General features: G+C 41.0%; 2 protein-coding genes across 4 annotated transcripts in view; both read right to left on the minus strand.

Moving 5' to 3' along the window:
- LOC116533672 (translation initiation factor IF-2-like) overlaps positions 1-17,647 on the minus strand; it is an 18,764-nt gene extending 1,117 nt beyond the window's left edge. The window contains exon 1 of the mRNA XM_032253534.1: positions 14,829-17,647. Coding sequence (XP_032109425.1) covers positions 17,049-17,645 — 597 coding nt within the window. The 5' untranslated portion in view covers positions 17,646-17,647 and the 3' untranslated portion in view covers positions 14,829-17,048. The remainder of the gene's footprint in view (positions 1-14,828) is intronic.
- The window catches only part of FKBP5 (FKBP prolyl isomerase 5), a 159,155-nt gene that overhangs the window by 106,938 nt on the left and 32,334 nt on the right, over positions 1-19,883 (minus strand). Inside the window, exon 1 of one of the 3 annotated variants that reach the window (XM_032253531.1) lies at positions 17,657-17,795. The exons of 1 other annotated variant lie outside the window; for it this stretch is intronic. The gene's annotated coding sequence lies outside the window, so the exon portion shown is untranslated. Of the gene's footprint in view, positions 1-17,656; positions 17,796-19,883 lie in introns of those variants that run through there. One more of the 3 variants, XM_032253532.1, reaches the window with a different exon arrangement.

Consider the following 19,883-nt stretch of genomic DNA (forward strand, 5'->3'; position numbering starts at 1 on the left):
AACAAAACAAAACAAAACAAAACAAAACAAAACAAAACAAAACAAAACAGAATTGCAGGGTTAATAGAAGTTAAATTACAAAAAACTTCATATTCTAAGACTGAAGTTAACAGCAAAATTTATTACTATGTAAATTTAAAAGGCTAGTAATCATCCACAAATATAGCTTAACAAATTGTTTTTAAGCAGCAATAACATAAATCAACATAAGAAAAACATTTAAAAAATAGAAACAGAAGTTTCAACACATTATATGAAGGGGCTAAGAGAAACCTACACACACAAAACCAGCCCTCTAAAGAACCCCAAAATCTACTTTTGAGGCATTTATCTTCTCTCTTAGTAGCAATAATTAGAAGATAAAATTTGTTGTGTCTTTTTTCTTCACTATCTCCAGTAATGGCTATAAGCAAGCTAAAATTTGTTATAAAGGGTAACCATCCAAATACAAAACAAGTCACAGATCAGAAAAGGGAGAAAAAAAATCCCTTTTTACCTTCAGAAAAATGAAGACAAGAAAAAGAAACCAAACCATGAGAAATACAAATAAATAATCTGATACAAGGTATTGAGGACACGGAAAAAATGTTGTATAGACATTTGTGAATTATATGATTCAACTTCACAGTGTTTAATATAGAAAAATGAATATTTCAGTAAAAATCAATCTAGTCCAACAGCTTGCCTTTTTTTTTTTTTTTTTTTAAGAAGTAATGTGGCAGACTACAGAGGTCTAGGACATCTGTATAAAACGCAGGACACTTTTTACTTCTTTAATCATGGGAAAGAATATAGAACATGAAAAGTTTACCATTTGCAAAATGATTTATTGATTATGCTTATAGAGACTAAAAAGTATTTGTACATTACACAAATTTTAAAAATGCAGAGAGGGCAAACGTATTTAAACATAAGTTTTGAAGGAAGAAAAGGAAGTGATGTGATAGTGAACTGATGCTTGGGAACTAACATTATATATGAGAAAAAATTACCAGCCCTGTAAAAGGGAAGAGAATATTTACTGAGCAACTGGTATGGCCAGACACTAAGCTTAGACACCTTATATCACATTACATCTAGGTAGAAAAACAATGTAAAAGAAAATGCTTGAATACATAACACACCATTATGTGTTGTGTGTGGCATATATTAAAATCTAAGAGATTGGCTAGGTGTAGTGGCTCCTGCCTATATTCCCAGCACTTTGGGAGGCCAGGGCAGGCAGATCACTTGAGGCCAGGAGTTCGAGACCAGCCTGGGCACCAACACAGTGAGACCCCATCTCTACAGAAAATTTAAAAATTAGCCAGGTACGGTGGTGTGCGCCTTTAGTCCCAACTACTTACGAGACTGAGGTGGAAAGATTGAGCCTGAGCCTGAAAAGGAGCTGTGATTGTGCCACTGCACTCCAGCCTGGGCAACAAAGAGAGACCTGTCTCAAAAAAAAAAAAAAAGAAGAAGAAAAAGAAGAAAGAAACAAAAAGTCCACTCTTTTGAGAATATTATTTATGTTTATAATATTATTATAATTTACAACTCTAAAAATGAAAGCAAGAAACCCTCTCCTCAAAGCAGATTTTGGAGTGTTGGTTTTACGCATTACTTTAAGAATAGTGATGCTCATCTGAGAAATAAAGTCATGGGCTTATTAATAAGGTTGAATTATTATCATATAGTTCCTGTAAGTAAAATTATTTTTTGTCTTGGTGCTTAACAGTAATAACACAAAATTGACTTACTGTACTACTAAAATTCCCACCCAGATGGCTGAGAATCACACTGAGATTATAGTAAAAAACAGCCTTCAGCCATTCAAAAGTGGGCAAAGGATATGAACAGACACTTTGCAAAAGAAAACATTTATAAGGCCAACAAACATGAAAAAATGCTCATCATCACTGGTCATTAGAGAAATGCAAATCAAAACCACACTGAGATACCATCTCATGCCAGTTAGAACGGCGATCACTAAAAAATCTGGTGACAACAGATGCTGGAGAGGATGTGGAGAAACAGGAACACTTTTACACAGTTGGTGGGAGTGTAAATTAGTTCAACCACTGTGGAAGATAGTGTGGCGATTCCCCAAGGACCTAGAAATAGAAATTCCACTTGACCTAGCAACCCATTACTGGTTATATATCCAAAGGATTATAAATTGTTCTATTATAAAGACACATGCACATTTATGTTCATTACAGCACTGTTTACAACAGCAAAGACCTGGAACCAATCCAAATGCCCATCGATGACAGACTGGACAAGGAAAATGTGGCACATATACACCATGGGTACTACACAGCCATAAAAACTATGAGTTTGTGTCCTTTGTAGGGACATGGATGAATCTGGAAACCATCATTCTCAGCAAACTGACACAAGAACAGAAAATCAAACACCGCATGTTCTCACTCATAGGCAGGTGTTGAACAATGAGAACACATGGACACAGGAAGGGGGGCAACACACACTGGGGTCTGTTGGTGGAGGGGAATAGGGGAGGGACAGCAGGGGGAAGGGAGGTTGGAGAGGGATAACATGGGGAGAAATGCCAGATGTAGGTGACGGGGAGATGGAGGCAGCAAACCACCTTGCCATGTAGGTACCCATGTAACAATCATGCGTGTTCTGCACATGTACCCCAGAACCTGATGTGCAATAAAATATATATATATATATATATATATATATATATATATAAAACAAAAAACAAAACAAAACAAACAAAAAAACTAGCCTTCATTTAGTCCCAAAAGGGGCAGCCCTGCTCATTCATTAGCTGTGGATCTTGAGCATATGCCTCTAGTTCCTCTACACCTCAATTTCCTCATCTGTAAAACAAGACAGCTGGACTAAAGGATGGTTCTCTTCCTTCTTCCTTTTCTCCCTCTTTCTGGTCCTTTCCACTTTATGGCTTGGTGATTTGGGTTCTAGACTGGGGTTTTGAGGACAGAGAGGAAACACTAGCAGAAACCCACTAAACTTTGTAGAAAAGAAATAAGGATTATGTAAACAACTAGAATATGGAGAAAAAGAGAAAGCCAAACACATTTACAAAAATAAATGGACAAATAAAGAGGCATAATGGCTCAGTTCAGAAGATTATGAGCTTTACTATCAAAATTAGCTTAAACAGAAGTTTCAGTTACTTTGAAATTAGGAAAGATAGGGAGAAATGCTGGAGATACAGACTTAGAAATGATCTGTAACATATAAGCCTCAACAACCCAAGAATCTTCCCAAGTTCCCTCAGTATATATGGAAGAGATGCCAGACTCCTTGGCTTAATCATTCATGACTCTGTCTCGACAAATTCATCCACTATTCTCCAGCAGGCTATCCCTCTGGCCAATTTGGTTTCATCATTTCAAACAAACCTAGAGTATCTCCCCTTCATTATTACTCAATGTTGTATCTGAAATGCATTCTCCCTTCTCTTAACTTATTAATAATATGTTATCATATTGTTAGAACAATGTTTGAGGAACCATTCTAAGTGTTTTACATGTATTAATTCATTTAATTCTCTCAACAATCCTAGGAGAGAGGTCAAATCACATGCTTAAGATGACACAGCAGCAGAACTGGGATTCAAACACAAGCAGTCTGGCTCCAAAGAGACTGTCAACTTGCTAATTAGTCCTTCAAAGCTCAGATCAAGTTTTGTCACCTTCCTGAAGTTCTCATTTGCTTAAGCAATTATTCCTGCCTCTTGAGCCCTTAAGTCAACCACTCATTTGCCACTTACCATTGGATATAGGTTGTTATTCATCTTTTGTGCATATGTTCTATCTTTTCTGAGAGCAGGATCATGTCCTATTCATTTTGTTAACACAACTTAGAACCTAGCAGAACTTAATAAATATCTGGAACACAGCAGTACTTATTAATGAAACTAGAATAGTATTTAATATTTACTGAAGACATACTAGGTGCTGAGCTAAGCGCTTTACATGTACTGTCTCATTTAATACTCACAACAACCTTGAGGTAAGTGCTCAGTTTGTCCCTCTCCCATGTTATAGATGAGGAAACTGAGACTTACAGAAAATAAGCATCTTATCCCATATTACAAAGTGGTAGTGATAAGATTCACTGAAGTCTTACTTAAGAGTCTATGCCATACTCTTAATCCCCAGGCTACCATAAAACACCTCAAGGAAAGAAAGCATCAATCTTAACAATTCAATTTGCACTTAGCAGCAGCAATACTTCAGCATTACTGAATGGTGTGGATTCAGGATTAGAAGTTCAGCTGCTGCCTTCAAGAAACGCATGGTCCATTATGACTTCAGGATCAAACTTTTATCATTGCCAAGAGTGACTATCATCAAAACTTAGGATTTTAACTTATATTTTAGGGGCAAAATCAAAACAATCCTCGGAATTCTCTTCACCATTTTTTCTACCTTCAGGCTTGCCCACCTTCTCTCACCCTAGGACTCATCTCTCCAGTTCCTGTATAACAGAGTCCCATTAATCCGAACAACTATTGAGACATCTGAATTTAAATCAGTAATAGCTTCGACTCAAGGGTCTACAGCTAGTGCTCGACTTACGACCACGATTGGTTCCGACAGACCGGTCGTAACACGATTTGGTCGTAAGTTGAGTAGGCTATATGCACGTGGAGATGGTAGTGCTGCTGGAAGCTGGTCCGCACTGTCGTACGCCCAGCTGGGCAACGTTTGCGCTGCCAGATGCGGAGCAGTTGTGGCTAGCAATTGTGGTCGTAAAGTCGAATGGTCATAGGTTGCTTAGGTCGTAAGTTGATCAATACCTGTATCTGATAAATTCCACAATCATAATGAAATATGGGTAATGAAAGATAGCTAGAAAAAAGCAGTAGCAAGAAGCAGCAGAGACAAGGGGATTTGAATTCATACTGTAAAGCAAATAGAAAAGAAAAAGGCTAGAAAAGCAGAAAAGTGGATACAAATATTAATAGAAGGTGAAAGGGTCCAGAATAAATTCACTGAAAAGATACAGATAAATCTAAATCCACTTTACAAATGCTGACTCCTTTAATTATTTCTTATCCTAACCTCTAATGGAAACAGAAAAACGTATGTGAAACAGCCCCTGAAAAATCATTAACTAGGAACAGCATATAAATTAGGAGGTTTTTTTTTCTGAGAAACCACTCATCTTAGAATTTCAGAACTGCAGAGGGACCTTAAGATATTACCTAAAATCCAACCCGCTCATTTTATACATAAAGGCTCAGAATGGCTAAGTAATTTTAACACACCCAAGATCATACAGCAACTTAGTGGCAACACTCCTGAATCTCATTCCAGTGTCTATCCTACCATATCAGGATTCCTGGGATAGTTTATTGTCCTTCTTTCCCCCCCCTTAATAATCATTAAATTAATTTCTGCATAAGCATTTCCAAATCCGTCAGAAGAAACTAATCAGATGTTCTGAATTATCTAGGGTAATATATAATTTCATTCTCTTATCCCCAAAGTCAGTAATTACTTAAACTAGGTCTTGGTTTGTACCAGAAGGAAATTTTAACATTTCCCAGAAGGGCAGAAATAAGAAAAAAATCTCCATAAATGGACCAAAAGCAAGTCAAAACTACCACCCATCTGGAAAGGAATCACGCCCAAGACCCCTGGAAGCTAGACAACTGCTAGTGGGAACAACAATGGAGGTCAGTTATAATCTCATTTCTATTTTATACCCTCCCAACTAAGCTCAACTCCTATCTTTCTGACAAACCAATTCCAGAAGCCTGCAAAGAGAAGGCAGTGTAATGAAACAGAGCAGCATGTCACTTTAAGCAAAGGTAGATTTTCAAAGGGTCAGGAAATATGAGACACAAGATAAGAAGAGAGTCTTCAAGTAAATCCAAAGACCTGTACTTTCTGCCATAAAAACACTAGAAAGTCTTAAAAATGTGATATATATATTCGGTTCAGCATTTCCCTTACTACAAAGCACTTGCCGATATTCTGGGTTGGAGGAATTCATCCTGGGCCACAATCTGTGGTCTAAGAAAGTCTGCTGTTGAAACCCCTTGAAAAATCATGGGCACTGCCAGCCACCACTATTCCACCACGTTATTTGAGCTGAGTGATTTGGCAATCTTCCATATCACCTTGGTTTAAATATAATTATTACCTAGGCCTTAAAAATGATGTGTCTGCCTAAAGGCTGATTGAAGCCAATCTCTCTTTTTTTTTTTTTTTTTTTGGTAATTTAATTTTTAATAACAGAGGCTCTCTCTATCATCCAGACTGAAGTGCAGTGGCATCCAGACTGGAGTGCAGTGGCGTGATCATGGCTGATTGCAGCCTCAACCTCCTGGGCTCAAATGACCCTCCCACCTCAGCCTCTCTAGTAGCTGGTACTACAGGCACATGTCACACCAGCTATGACTGAGGCCTTCTCTGGAAGGGAAGAAAATCTTCTATTTTACATCAGGGGCATATCTTAATTTTGATATGTATGAGGTTCATTAAAGATTCAGGATAACATCCTGCTTTAACATGTTAAACAATTAGGACAAGTGTGGTGAAAATGAAAAGGACAAAAAGATAAAGAGACATAAAGTTAGAAACAAAAGGATTTAGTGACTTGCTGAGTTTAAGAAGAGTCAAAATGACCAGTAAGAATAATGGAGTCGGCCGGGCACGGTGGCTCAAGCCTGTCATCCCAGCACTTTGGGAGGCTGAGGCGGGTGGATCACGAGGGTCAAGAGATCGAGACCATCCTGGTCAACATGGTGAAACCCCGTCTCTACTAAAAATACAAAACATTAGCTGGGCATGGTGGTGCGTGCCTGTAATCCCAGCTACTCAGGAGGTTCAGGCAGGAGAATTGCCTGAACCCAGGAGGCAGAGGTTGCGGTGAGCCGAGATCACGCCATTGCACTCCAGCCTGGGTAACAACAGCGAAACTCCATCTCAAAAAAAAAAAAAAAAAAAACAGAAAAACAAAACAACAACAACAAAAGAATACAAACAAAAAAAGAATAATGGAGTCATTAACAGCTAAAGAGGTAAGTCAGGAAGAGAAATGTTTGGCTGGAGGGAATGGGGAGGGGTCATGTTGGCATACAACTGCTATAGAGATGGTAGTTAAATATATTTCATTTCAAGACATAAGTGACTATTTAGACTTCAAGTTTAGACAGTGATGTAGGTTTGGGGCCTAAAAAAGGGGTGGCAGTTAAAGCACTGCAATGATGTTTTTAGAGAAAGAAAAGGCAACAGAAAAACATTTAGACAACTGCATTCCTCAGATATTACACTAACCTAACTTTCCAGATGTAAAGTACATTATTCTACACATATAGAGTATTTGAACTAATTTATTCTAATAAAAAGCGTAAAAATTAATCTTTCTTTTTCTTTTCCAGGCTATGAATTGACCAAAAAGAAGCTAAAGACAAAAAGTTTCATAATTACCATTTGTCCAAAGTCAATCTCTGAGCTAAAACAATGCTTTTTTATGTTTCTCTACTTATAACAAAACTTTAGGAAAAAACTCAGAAAAATTTGGTACACCAATACTGCCACTGTTTTATGATCTCTGTGAGAACTTAACAGTTTAAAAAAGCACACTGGCTGGACATGGTGGCTCATGCCTATAATCCCAACACTCTGGGAGGCCAAGGCAGGACAGCTTTAGCCCAGGATTTTAAGACCAGCCTGGGCAACATAGTGAGACTCTGGCTCTACAAAAAAAATTAGAAAATTAGCCAGTCATGGTGATGCATGCCTGTAGTCCCAGCTAATGTGGCGGCTGAGGTGGGAGGACTGCTTGCGCTTGGGAGGTCAAGGCTGCAGTGAGCTATGATTTTACTACTACACTTCAACCTGGGGAACAAGCAGGACTAGGAACCTGTTTCAAAAAAATAAAAATAAAAATAACCAAAATGGCAGTAATCAATGAATCTGGGGAATGGGTACATGGAGGTTCATTAAAGAATCTGCAGAGTGGGTATATGAAGCTTCATTACACTATTCTCTCCAGTTCTGTCTATGTGTGCGACTTTCATAATAAAAAGTCTAAAAAGGTCTACTTACAGACATTTTTTAAGTCCTATCTTCAGTTACGGCCAACCATTCAAAACAAAATTCTAGCAGATACTTTTTGAATAATGTTTTCTTCATTCTCAACAGATCAATTTAACACCATAGTGAAATGGACCATAAAAGGGGAAAAGCCCTCATCTGTCATTTCAGAGACACATGAACATGTTTATTACATGGAAAGAGTCAAGTCTCTTTATCCATGTTGATTGATATATCTGTTATTCTTCATAGAATTATGCTTTTGTTGAAAAATATATAGGTTAAATGACTAGAGAAAATGTGGTATATATGCACAATGGAATACTACTCAGCCATAAAAAGGAATGAAATAATGTCTTTTACAACAACTTTGATACAGCTGGAGGCCATTACTCTAAGTGAACTAACTCAGGAACGGAAAATCAAACACTCCATGTTCTCACTTGTAAGCAGGAGATAAACTAGAAGTACACAAAGGCATACAGAGTGATACAATGGACTTTGGAGATTCAGAAGAGGGTAGGGGAAAGGGACAAAAAAACTACATATTGGGTACAATGTATATTACTCAGATAACGGATGCACTAAAATCTCAGAATTCACCACAATTTAATTCATCCGTGCAACAAAAAACTACTTGTACTCCAAAAGCTGTTGAAATAAAAAAATATTAAATTTAAAAACTAATAAAAATAGGTCACATAAATGTATTATTTTCATTAGCAAAGGCAAAACAAATGTTTATCTTGAATGTCAATGATTAATTTGTTAAAGCATCTGGTTAGCCCTACAGTTACTTCAAACATCTTCCACTCCGCTAAATAACCAAAAAAACAACTTTCTAATGTAGATGGAAAAAAAAACAAGATATTTTTAAAAAATGAACCAGGCCAGGCACAATGGCTCACACCTGCAGTCCTAACACTTTTGGAGGCCAAAGTGAGAGGATCACTTGAGCCAGGAGTTCAAGACCAGCCTGAACAACATAGCAAGTCTCTGTCTCTACAGTTTTTTTCCTTTAATTAGTCAGTCATGGTGGTGCATGCCTGTAGTCCCAGCCACTAAGGAGGCTGAGGGGGGAGAATCATTGGGGCCCAGGAGTTCCGGGCTGCAGTGAACTATTATCACATTACGGCACTCCAGGCTAGACAACAGAATTAGATCCTGTTTCAAAAGAAAAAGAAGAAAAGAACCAATATCCATTAATTATGCCTAATACTAAATTGTAATGAACACATACCAGAAAGTATATAAAATAATAAGTAGAGGAGGAAAGTTGAATTTTTTTAGCCATTATTGTTTAATTGTTAAATCGAGCCAAGTTCGATTTAAATTGATTTAATCTAAATCAAATCACACTACTGAGGCTGTGGGAACATTAAAACTAGTAGACAGTGATAGATTCACCACTCAGATTTACCACTTACCAACGATCAAGAATAGTTTAGTTTACAAACACCAATGTCTTTCCTGCCTATGAAAAATAGCACCACCCAAAACAACAAGCAGATTTGTATGCCTCCTCTTCTTTGTCTGGTAAGTTCTAGGATAGTAAAAACTGTTCATGTCTGTGTAACAGCTAGCACATTGTAGGTGTCCAACTCTTCTAACAGAAAGTCACGACTTCCAATTCCCAGAAAGGTATTGCTAGGTTTCAGTCACTTTCCCTAGGTGACATGTGTAGGATAACAAAACAAAGCAGGTTTTCCTCATAGGCAGTTCTACCTTGAATCATTTTCAGGATCCTGTTTTCTGTAACAGAGACATGTTGTCATGAGTCTCAAGTGAAAAGCAGTATAAATATATATACATGAAGACAAGACAGTCAACGACTTTCTCAACATTATTAAACCATTGGTTAATTCCTAAGAGTTATTTCATGTTTTTTAGATAACAGGATCTTCCTCATTTTCTTTTTGAAGACAGAGTTTTGCTCTTGTTGCTCCCAGGCTAGAGTGCAATGGCGAGATCTCGGCTCACCATAACCTCCTCCTCTCAGGTGCAAGCAATTCTCCTGCCTCAGCCTCCTGAGTAGCTGAGCTGGGATTATAGGCATGGGCCACCATGCCTGGCTAATTTTGTATTTTAGTAGAGATGGGGCTTCCCCACATTGGTCAGCCTGGTCTTGAACTCCCGACCTCAGGTGATCCACTCACTTCAGCCTCTCAAAATTCTGGGATTACAGGCGTGAGCCACCAAGCCCAGTGATTATCCTCATTTTCAACAAATTTTTTAAGCTTTCTTTCCTTTACTAAAGTAAAATTTTACATACTATAAAATCTTAAGTTTGAATCAACATGTTTGAATAAATGTACATAACAATTGGCAAACCTGTATAAAGGTATACGGAAGTTCCTTGTACTAGTCTTGCAACTTTTGTGTAAGTTAAAAATTATATGAGAGCTTGTTTGGAGGTTCTAGTAGGGGAGCGCAGCTACTCGTATACCCTTGACCGAAGACTGGTCCTCCTCTATCGGGGATGGTGGCACTCTTCGACCGAACTCGCAGCTTCGGGAGGGACGCATGTGGAGTGGTGAGGGAGGAAGGGGACACCCACGTAGCCAGCCAAATCAGCCAAATCAACCCTGGTGATCAATGGGGTGACAAGATGTCACAGCCAGATCGCCCTCACATCCTAAAAATTATATGAAAACAAAGTTACCCAAAAAGTATATAATTGAATTACCATCACTCAAGTCAAGCGACAGAATATTTCCATCACGTCCCTTAGAAATCACAGCCCCTACGAAGAGGCAACCACTGTCCTGATTTCTATCACTATATCTTAGTTTTGCCTGTTATTGTATTTTTCATAAATGGCATCATAAACACTTATACATACTCATCTGTGCCCGGCTTCTCTTGCTGTGAACAGTATTTCTGAGATTTATCAATGTTACTATGTGAATCAGTAGTTTATTTCTACTGTGAAAAAAGTTGCTATGAACCAACCGTTGTGGGCATATACTTATTTTCTCTTGGTACAGTAAGATTTCATTGAAAAGAAAAGTTTTACATATAAATATGCCTGGGAAATAAGGCAGTATAGATACTGCTATAAATACATAAAACATATAGCAACTATATAGTTATATATAATGTAAAAAAGATACTTGATATTTACACATATATGTGTAATATACACACACATACACAAGCCTGAATAATTCTAAGAAGTCCACCAGAAAGATATTTTAAAAGAATTTATGGCAGGGCATGGTGGCTCACGCCTGTAATCCCAGCACTTTGGGACCTGGTGGATCATGAGGTCAGGAGTTCAAGACCAGCCTGGCCAAGATGGTGAAATCCTATCTCTACTAAAAATACAAAAATTAGCTGGGCATGGTGGAGGGCGCCTGTAATCCCAGCCACTCAGGAGGCTGAGGTGGAGAATTGTTTGAACCCAAAAGGTAGAGGTTGTAATGAGCCGAGATTGTGCCACTGCACTCCAACCTGGGCGACAGAGCCAGACTCTGTCTAAAAAAAAAAAATTAGCCAGGCATGGTGGTGCACACCTATAGTCTCAGCTACTCAGGTGGCTGAGGCAGGAGAATCACTTGAACCTGAGATGCAGAGGTTGCAGTGAGCCAAGTTCGAGACACTGCACTCCAGCCTGGGCAACAGAGTGAGACTCCATCTCAAAATGAAAGAATGTATAAAGTTCATAGTGAAAGTAAATCTAAGATGGGAATGATGAACATCTAAATTTTTCTTAGTAATTTTATGTTTTAACCTAACAATAATTCAAAAGAGAAACAAGTATCTCTCCATGTAAATTACCTTGTCAGGTTTCAACAAAACACATTTTTCTCTTGAAACAAACATCTCCTCCAAGCTAGAACTTCAAAACAGTGTTACCATCCACTAGGCAATAATTTTTACGCTAGCAACAAAACCCAAAATGTGTGTTCAGAATACAAGACTGTTTTATTGTCTTGCTTTTTAAAAAAAGTTAAACATGGAAAAACTCAATTGGTTAATATCTAACATGGGTAAAGAACATTCCATGCTCATTCAGAGTACATTCTGATACAGACTCAATCTCTAGGACATTTTCTCCATTCCAAAAAGTAACCTATCGCATGCAGCATTATGTCTGTGATTGGGACATCTTGACTTTCAAATTCACTGTGCAATTTTCAGCTAACAATGGAGGAGGTTCTTTCGTTTCCAGAGATAGGAACATTGAGAAACAAATACAAATCTAACCTTTGAAAAGATCAATCTGAAATTTGCAACCCTGCTTTTTACATGAAATGGCCATTTTCTGGGGACTCCTCATTTATAACATCTATAAACTGCCAAAACTAAAACAGAATGCTACAAATGACTCTAGAAATTTACCACTGCCCACTTAGGATTTGCAACTACAAAAGAGAAAAAACAACCCTCTTCCACTCTAATTTTTGTTCACCTCTTATTCTTCTTTCCAAAAAATGCACAATCTCAAAAAGATACAATTCAAACGTACATTTTTAAGCCAGGCATGTTGGCTTGAGCCTGGGATCCCAGCACTTTGTGAGGCTGAGGCAAGGGGATCACTTGAGCCCAAGAATTTGTGTGGAGGCTGCGGTTAGCCACCACAGTTCGGCCTGCACGATAGATCAAGACACAATCTCTTAAAAAAAAAAAAAATACACACACACACACACACACACAATGTATGTATATATGTGTGTGTATATATATATATCTTTTTTCATAAAAAGTATAAAAACATACATAAGCCAATCTCTTTAATAAGTCTATGTTATGTAGACTGGGCACGGTGGCTCACACCTGTAATCAACAATTTGGGAGGCCAAGGCAGGCAGATCACAAGGTCAGGAGATCAAGACCATCCTGGCCAAGATGGTGAAATCCCATCACTACTAAAAATTAAAAAATTAGCTGGGCGTGGTGGCGCATCCATGTAGTCCCAGCTCCTCGGGAGGCTGAGCAGGGTCTCATTCTGTTGCCCAGGCTGGAGTACAATGGCTGATCACAGCTCACTGCAGCCTCAACCTCCCAGGCTCAAGTGAGCCTCCAATCTCAGCCTCCCAAATAGTTGAAACTACAGGTGCACTCCACCACACGTGGCTAATTTTTCTATTTTTGTAAAGGGGGTTTCGCCATGTTTCCCAGGCTGGTCTTGAATTCCTAGGCTCAAACAATCCACTCACCTTGGCCTCCCAAAGTTCTGGGATTACAGGTATGAGTCACTGCACCTCACCACCTTTTTCTAAGAAGAGAAACAGCCTTGATTAAGCTTTAATTTTGATAACAAAAATGACAGCAACTCCAAACAACTACAATCACAACTTTCAATATCTTTTGCCTGATTGTTTTACAGAACTAAAATAAAATATTTTTTTTTAATATTTTGATTCCAGACCAAGGGTAAAAAACAAATACAACAAATATATAGACCCCACACTCCCTCTGGTGGACCTTCACTCTCATTAACTAAAGGTTTTCCTAAAAGGCTGTAAGTAGGCCCTGCACTATGGCTCACACTTATAATCCCAGCACTTGAGGAGGCCAAGGCAGGAGGATCACTTGAGCTCAGGAGTTGGACACCAGCCTGGGCAACATAGTTAGACCTTGTCTCTACTAAAAATTAAGAATTTTTAAAATTAGCCAGTTGTGGTGATGGGTGCCTATAACCCCAGCTACTTGGGAGGCTGAGGTGGGAGAATCACTTGAGATCAAAGGTTGGGCAGGAGGATCTCTTGAGCCCAGGAGGTCTGCGGTGAGCCCACAATCACACCACAGCACTTCAGCCTGGGCAATAAAGCAAGACACTGACTCAAAAAAAAAAAAAAAACAAAAAAAACCTAGAAGTAAATACTAAATTAAGCATAAAATGTAGGTTCTCATAACAAACTACTATAAGAAGTTACAAATTATTTTGAGTGGAATTGTAGTGTTCTAAATATTGCTAAAATACTCTTATCAATCTGTTAGTAATGTAATAGTACATATGGCCCTACTGAAAATTATTTTAACCAGTTTTATTTGGCAGTACTGTATTTTACATAGTAAATAAACATCTTATTTGCAAATTAAATCACACTTAAGTGTTTATTGTTTTAAATCAATAGTTTTGTGACACACATACCACCATCCACCCAGTCTCTACTGAATACAGATTTTCTTTTTTTTTTATTTGAGACAGTCTCACTCTCACTCTGTAGATTTAATTTTTCTTTATGCTTTTGGGGATATGATGACAGGATTTTAAAATGCACTAAAATATACTGCAGAAAAATTCAGAAATATAAAATATTGAAAAAAATCTACTAATCAGCTAGATTGGAAAGTTCAAATAGTTTCAGAATTACAAAATGCAGATTATTTAACTTAAACAGGAATTACAAAATTTAGTGCACTCAATATGTACAATATAGATTATTCTTTAGGAACTGTGGAAGCTTAATTAAAGATCTTTAGAGGAATTCTTCATGCCAGGTACAAGTACATTACTGTTAAATAAAGCAATACGAGGCCAGGCTCAGTGGCTCATGCCTGTAATCCCAACACTTTGGGAGGCCAAGGCGGGTGGATCACCTATCAGGAGTTCAAAACCAGCCTGGCCATCATGGAGAAACCCCGTCTCTACTAAAAATAGAAAAATTAGCTGGGCATGGTGGCGCACACCTGTAGTACCAGCTACTCAGGAGGCTGAGGCAGGAAAATCACTTGAACATGGAAGGGAAGGTTGCAGTCAGCCCAGATAGCACCCTTGCACTCCAGCCTGGGAAACAAGAGCAAAACTCCATCTCAAAAAAAAAAGACAAAAAACAAAAAACCAAAAACCAAAAAAAAAAACACTACTACTGTCTATAATAGTGCCGTTTGATCTGTCCTCAAAGTTAGCTGTTTTAATATAAGTCCTTGTTTTCTGCAGCTTTATTTATTTAAAAATACTTACTACCACCTCCAAACTCAAAAACAGTTATACCTGAGGGTAAATGGCTTTAAACATTCCCAATGTTTATTGTGTGGATGTGAGAATTCAACTTATGCTTAATTTTAAAACTGAAATTGTGGTTGATAATTTTATAATATCATCTATTACAAGTTAAAGTAGACAAAAATCAGTAATTAAAATATCTAAAAACTGATTTTTAAAATGGGCTTTTAAAGTTAATAAAGCTTTAACTTTTATAGTTAAAATACTAAAATATACTTATATGTAAATAAATTATGAAATATAACTTTATTGTATGTGGTATATATATACATCACCACAGAATAAACACAATAATTATAAATAGTATTTAATATATTCCTGTACACTAAAGAGCAATTACATAAATGATCAAAATAATAGCACTACAGTCTTATTCAGATCCTTACAACTATGTATATAGAATAAGCCCTCCATATACGAGGATGAGTCATTGTTCAACGCATCTATCCACACTAAGCATCAAAAAGCCAACTTATCTTTTAACAGCAGTAACTTCTACAGGTATACAAACAGGATGTTCTTTCTTCTCCAGACTAATTCATCCTAAGCTGAGAAGCCTTTAGGAAACTAAACTGAACCCAAAATAGGCATTATTTTCCAAGAATAAACAGAAAACTAAAGATTAGTTGCCTAATTCAATATTTTAAGTTTCTCATGTTGAACTGATTAAAAGTGTGTTTTAAAAAAGCAATTCACACAAAATTCCCATAACTAAAAGAATTAAAGATTAAGAAATATATTTGTTTTGTTAAATGTTAGAAAGACAAAGGCCTCATAGCTTGTTTTGGAGAAATAAAACAATTTATAAAGACCATCTTTGATTTTTTTTAATCTAAAATAGTCACAATAATTGGTTAAAGAATTTATGGTTCAATGGAGAACTCTTATCAGCTATTAGCTAACTATAATTACCTAGGCAAATAAGTAAAATGACCATTCAATGAATAATAAACCAGCATAATTAAGATTAGTTACAGTGTTCTTAACTTAAACTTCATCTCTGAAGTATAAATCCTACCTAATACAGATATTAGAAGACACATTAGAAGAAAAAACCTGAGTAAATCAAGTGTTTTTCCACAAATAATGAGTATTAATAACCATCGTTTTAAAAACGTTATTTCTATAGAATCTCTAAATTGGTCAGGGCCATAACTGTAGATTGTCAGCAGAGGTCAGCTGGGGGAGAGATAAACAGAAAATGGTGAAGTGAAAGTATGACAATAAAAATTTCCCACCAGAGTAAGAATCTTTTCAAGTCGATTCTTGACTTTTGATTCCAACACCAAGAGAAGCAGCTCCCTTTAGAGAATTACTTTATAATTCCCTAAAGTAAAGACCCTTACGGGGGAGGTGGATAGAATCCCAGACTATTAAAAATACTTAACCAAAATATGCTTTAACTTTCCCCTTGTCCACAATCTAACAAAATGGGAAGACAATGAAAATAAACACTCCTGTCTACCCTCAGAGAGGCAAAGAAAGCTCCCATTCAGTACGAAGCCTTATTCCACTGGAAAACATACTCCTGAAAAGTAAATCCAAAACCACGAGCTCAAACTGCCTCATGCAGAATTTACTGAACGGCGGCCAAACGCTGTACACACTGTCCTGAACCACACTGAAGGGTATCTAGAGTTCTGCATCTCCGCTTACAACTTGAACCTTACTACGCTTTCGCCACCACTGCAGAGCCCGATTTTAAAAGCGAGACTATGACGTTCCTGCCGGCGCGTGGATCGAAGAAAGGCACTCTGCACCCTGACTCTCGAAGAGTCTTTTTGGCAATATTGGTTTTTGACTCTTATACGGTGACCGGCGCACCTTTTTGGGCGATCAATTGTGAGGCGGAAGGCGTTTTCACATCCTAGAACTGAAGAGCGTAAGGAGCCCGGGCACAGCGTTCAGCCGCTTGGGTCTGGCCCGGGAGTGACGCTGATCACCTGTTAGACGGCGCCGCGCGGACTCCTCCACGAGCGGCCGTCTGCGGCGCTGAGGTTCCCCGACGCTTGTCGGGGGCGGCAGGTGAAGGCGGGGACCGCCAGTTCACACCCGGAGCGCGGCTACCCCAACACCTTCCCCTGCACGGCCCCGCCAGGTGGGCAAGTCCGCCCCGCGCCCGCGGCGTCCTGGCGCTCGGCTCGCCCCGGGGTCCGGTTGTCCCGGCGCCCGGGACCGAAGACGAAGTTTGGCTCCCGCCCGCAGCGGTGCCGGCTCGGGTGCTGCCCCGCTCTCCGAGGGTCCCGCCGCCAGTCCCGGGCGAGCCGGGGGCCGGAGACCAGAGGCGGCGCGGGACCTGTGATCCCCGGCGGGAAACAAAAGCTCAGTGAAGACGAGCGGGCGCGACCGGCCTCGCATCCGCCGGGAGAGCGCGGCGGGGGCGGGGAGCGGCGCCCGCGGCCACCCCGCTCCGCGCCTCCCGCCGGGAGTACCGGCCCCGCGGCCCCGGGGGCGCGGCGAGGGGCGCCGCAGTGAGGCCGGGGCCTCCCGCGCGCTCCCCTCGAGGCTTCCCGGCCCTGCTTCCCCAGACACGCGGCTCCTGGGCTGCGAAGCCGCGTGGGGGTGGGAGCTGAGGCGGCGAGTGCGGCCGCGGCGGGACCGGGAAGGACGGCGTTCGGCTCCCGGGGCGCCGCGGCCGGCCGCCCCATTCCCGCGGCCATGGCGCCGGTACCTGTCGCCGCGGGGGCTCGCCGACTCCGTCACTCTCTGCCTCGCTCGCGCGCCGCGCACCCTTCTGCCCGCCCAGCAGGCCTCCCGCGCGCCGGACACCGCCGCCTGAGACTGGCAGCACCCGCGAGCGGGCCCGAATCCCCCGGGCAGCGCCCGGCCCCGTCCCGCCCCCGCCGGCCGCAGGACCCGCCTTCCATAGGGCCCCGGGGCTGTCAGTCCGCCCCCAAAAGGCGCGCGGGCTGTCGATCCGCCTGTCCGGATTGGTGGCCGCGCGCCGTCCATGCAAATGAGGCCCCGCCCCCATTCGTTGGCTTCTCCGCCTCCCCCCGCCAGCCCACGTGTCTGGCCCTTGCCCTTTGTGGGGGCCATAGAGAAGGGATGGTGGAAACCGACACCCCCTCACAACATCTCTTACCTCCCGAGAAATTAATGCCTAAGCAAGGTAGTTGACTTCCCGTCTGTATCGTGTCTCTGAAGGCACTGCCCCTTCTATCTGTCCACAGGGCCTACTCAGAGGCTGGAGAGGGGCAGGCCAGGCTGTTTGGATTAAGTCAACTGGCCAGGTTAGCCGTAGGAAGCCACCCCAAGAAGTCAAAGATGCCCAGTCAGGTCTGGGGAAATCCCACCTCGAGAAACAGTTTAGCAGATATCACCTCCCTCTGGGCACCCAGTGACTATAACAACCATACTTTCTCTTGGCTTGCTACCTTTCAAGCAGGAGATCCCAGGCGATTAAAACAAGAAGAGGCCTTAAAAACGGCTGAGTTCGGCGGGCGCGGTGGCCTATAATCCCAGCTTTGAGAGGCCGAAGTGGGCAGATCACGAGGTCAAGAGATCAAGAGAATCCTGGCCAACATGGTGAAACCCCGCCTCTACTAAAAATACAAAAATTGGCTGGGCGTGGTGGCGCACACCTGCAGTCCTAGCTACCTGGGAGATTGAGCCAGGAGAATCGCTTGAATCTGGGAGGCGGAGGTTGCAGTGAGCCCATATTACACCACTGCACTCCAGCCTGGCGACAGAGCAAGACTCCCATCTCAAACACACTGACACACACGCGCGCGCACAAAACGGCTGAGTTCTTCGGCCAACTCCAAAAGCAAAAGCAACTTCAGGACAGACCTACTTTCCTCCAGCCAGATGGCTACCTCTGAGTCGCTCCCATAGAGATGCAGGAGCTGCACCTGGGCCTTAGGGAATCTAACTCAACTCTAATTTTAGAGGAAACAGAAATCTAATATCCCATAGCTAGTTACCCAATGGACATAATAGTTACCTATGGAAACCTAATGTCTCATAGCCAGATTAGAACTCATGTCTTCTGGCTCCAAACCTGTTCTCTTTGCACTATACTGCATCCAAATATTTATGAAGAGCCTCTTCTACAAATCTCCATGCGGCCTTCAAGAGATGATGTCTGCAGAAAAGATAAAGCCAACACTGAAACCGCCTCGAGAACAGGGTCTCTGTCTCAGTCATTTGTCTATTCTCAGTGCCTAGAAGCTTCCCTGTTTACCAGCTGCCAGGGAGAGTCACTGAAACAACTTATTCGTTCATTAACGCAGAAAAACAAAGTTGATCAAAATTCCTCCACATACTAACACCAATTGATTAAGCATCTACTGTGCTTAATAACAGTACATATTAAGGTCTATGCTCTGTGCAGGGTATATATGACCCAATCCTCAAGGGCTTCAGCCTAGGAGACAGTGACATACACATAACAAGTCAGTTCTCCTCTTGTTACAGGGGTTGTGGCAGATGTCTGCATAGGGCACAGCGGGAGTCCCCAAGGAAAGAGGAATCAGCTCTTCTTCTAGGAGAGGCAGGGAAGGCTTCATTGAAGAGGTTACCTGACAGTAGAGCTGAATCTTAGAAGATGAAGTAGGTGTTTGCCAGACAGAGGGGTGTGGACAAGGAGGAAAGGGACTCCCAGGCAGGAAGGGATGGCATGAGCAAAAAGCATGCAGACCTGGAAAATCCTAATAATTGAGGGAAGAGTGAGGAGCAGTGTGGGCAAATCTGCAGAGGGCTGTGTGGACGTGTCACATGCCTGGGACCAGGCTCTTCCAGGAGGAAGACAGAAAGGCAGGGGAGGCTGCCAGGCTGTGTTGTAATACACCGCAGCAACAACAACAGGCCCTGTAGATACAGCTACAGGCTTCTTTTTTCTAGGCCAGAGTCTGTGGAGAACAGTCAGTTCCACAGTTCCAATGGCAGCCTGGCTA

The sequence above is a fragment of the Sapajus apella genome, unplaced genomic scaffold (genome assembly GCF_009761245.1).
Source record: "Sapajus apella isolate SASKATOON/1434 unplaced genomic scaffold, GSC_monkey_1.0 scaffold83, whole genome shotgun sequence".
NCBI lineage: Eukaryota > Metazoa > Chordata > Mammalia > Primates > Cebidae > Sapajus > Sapajus apella.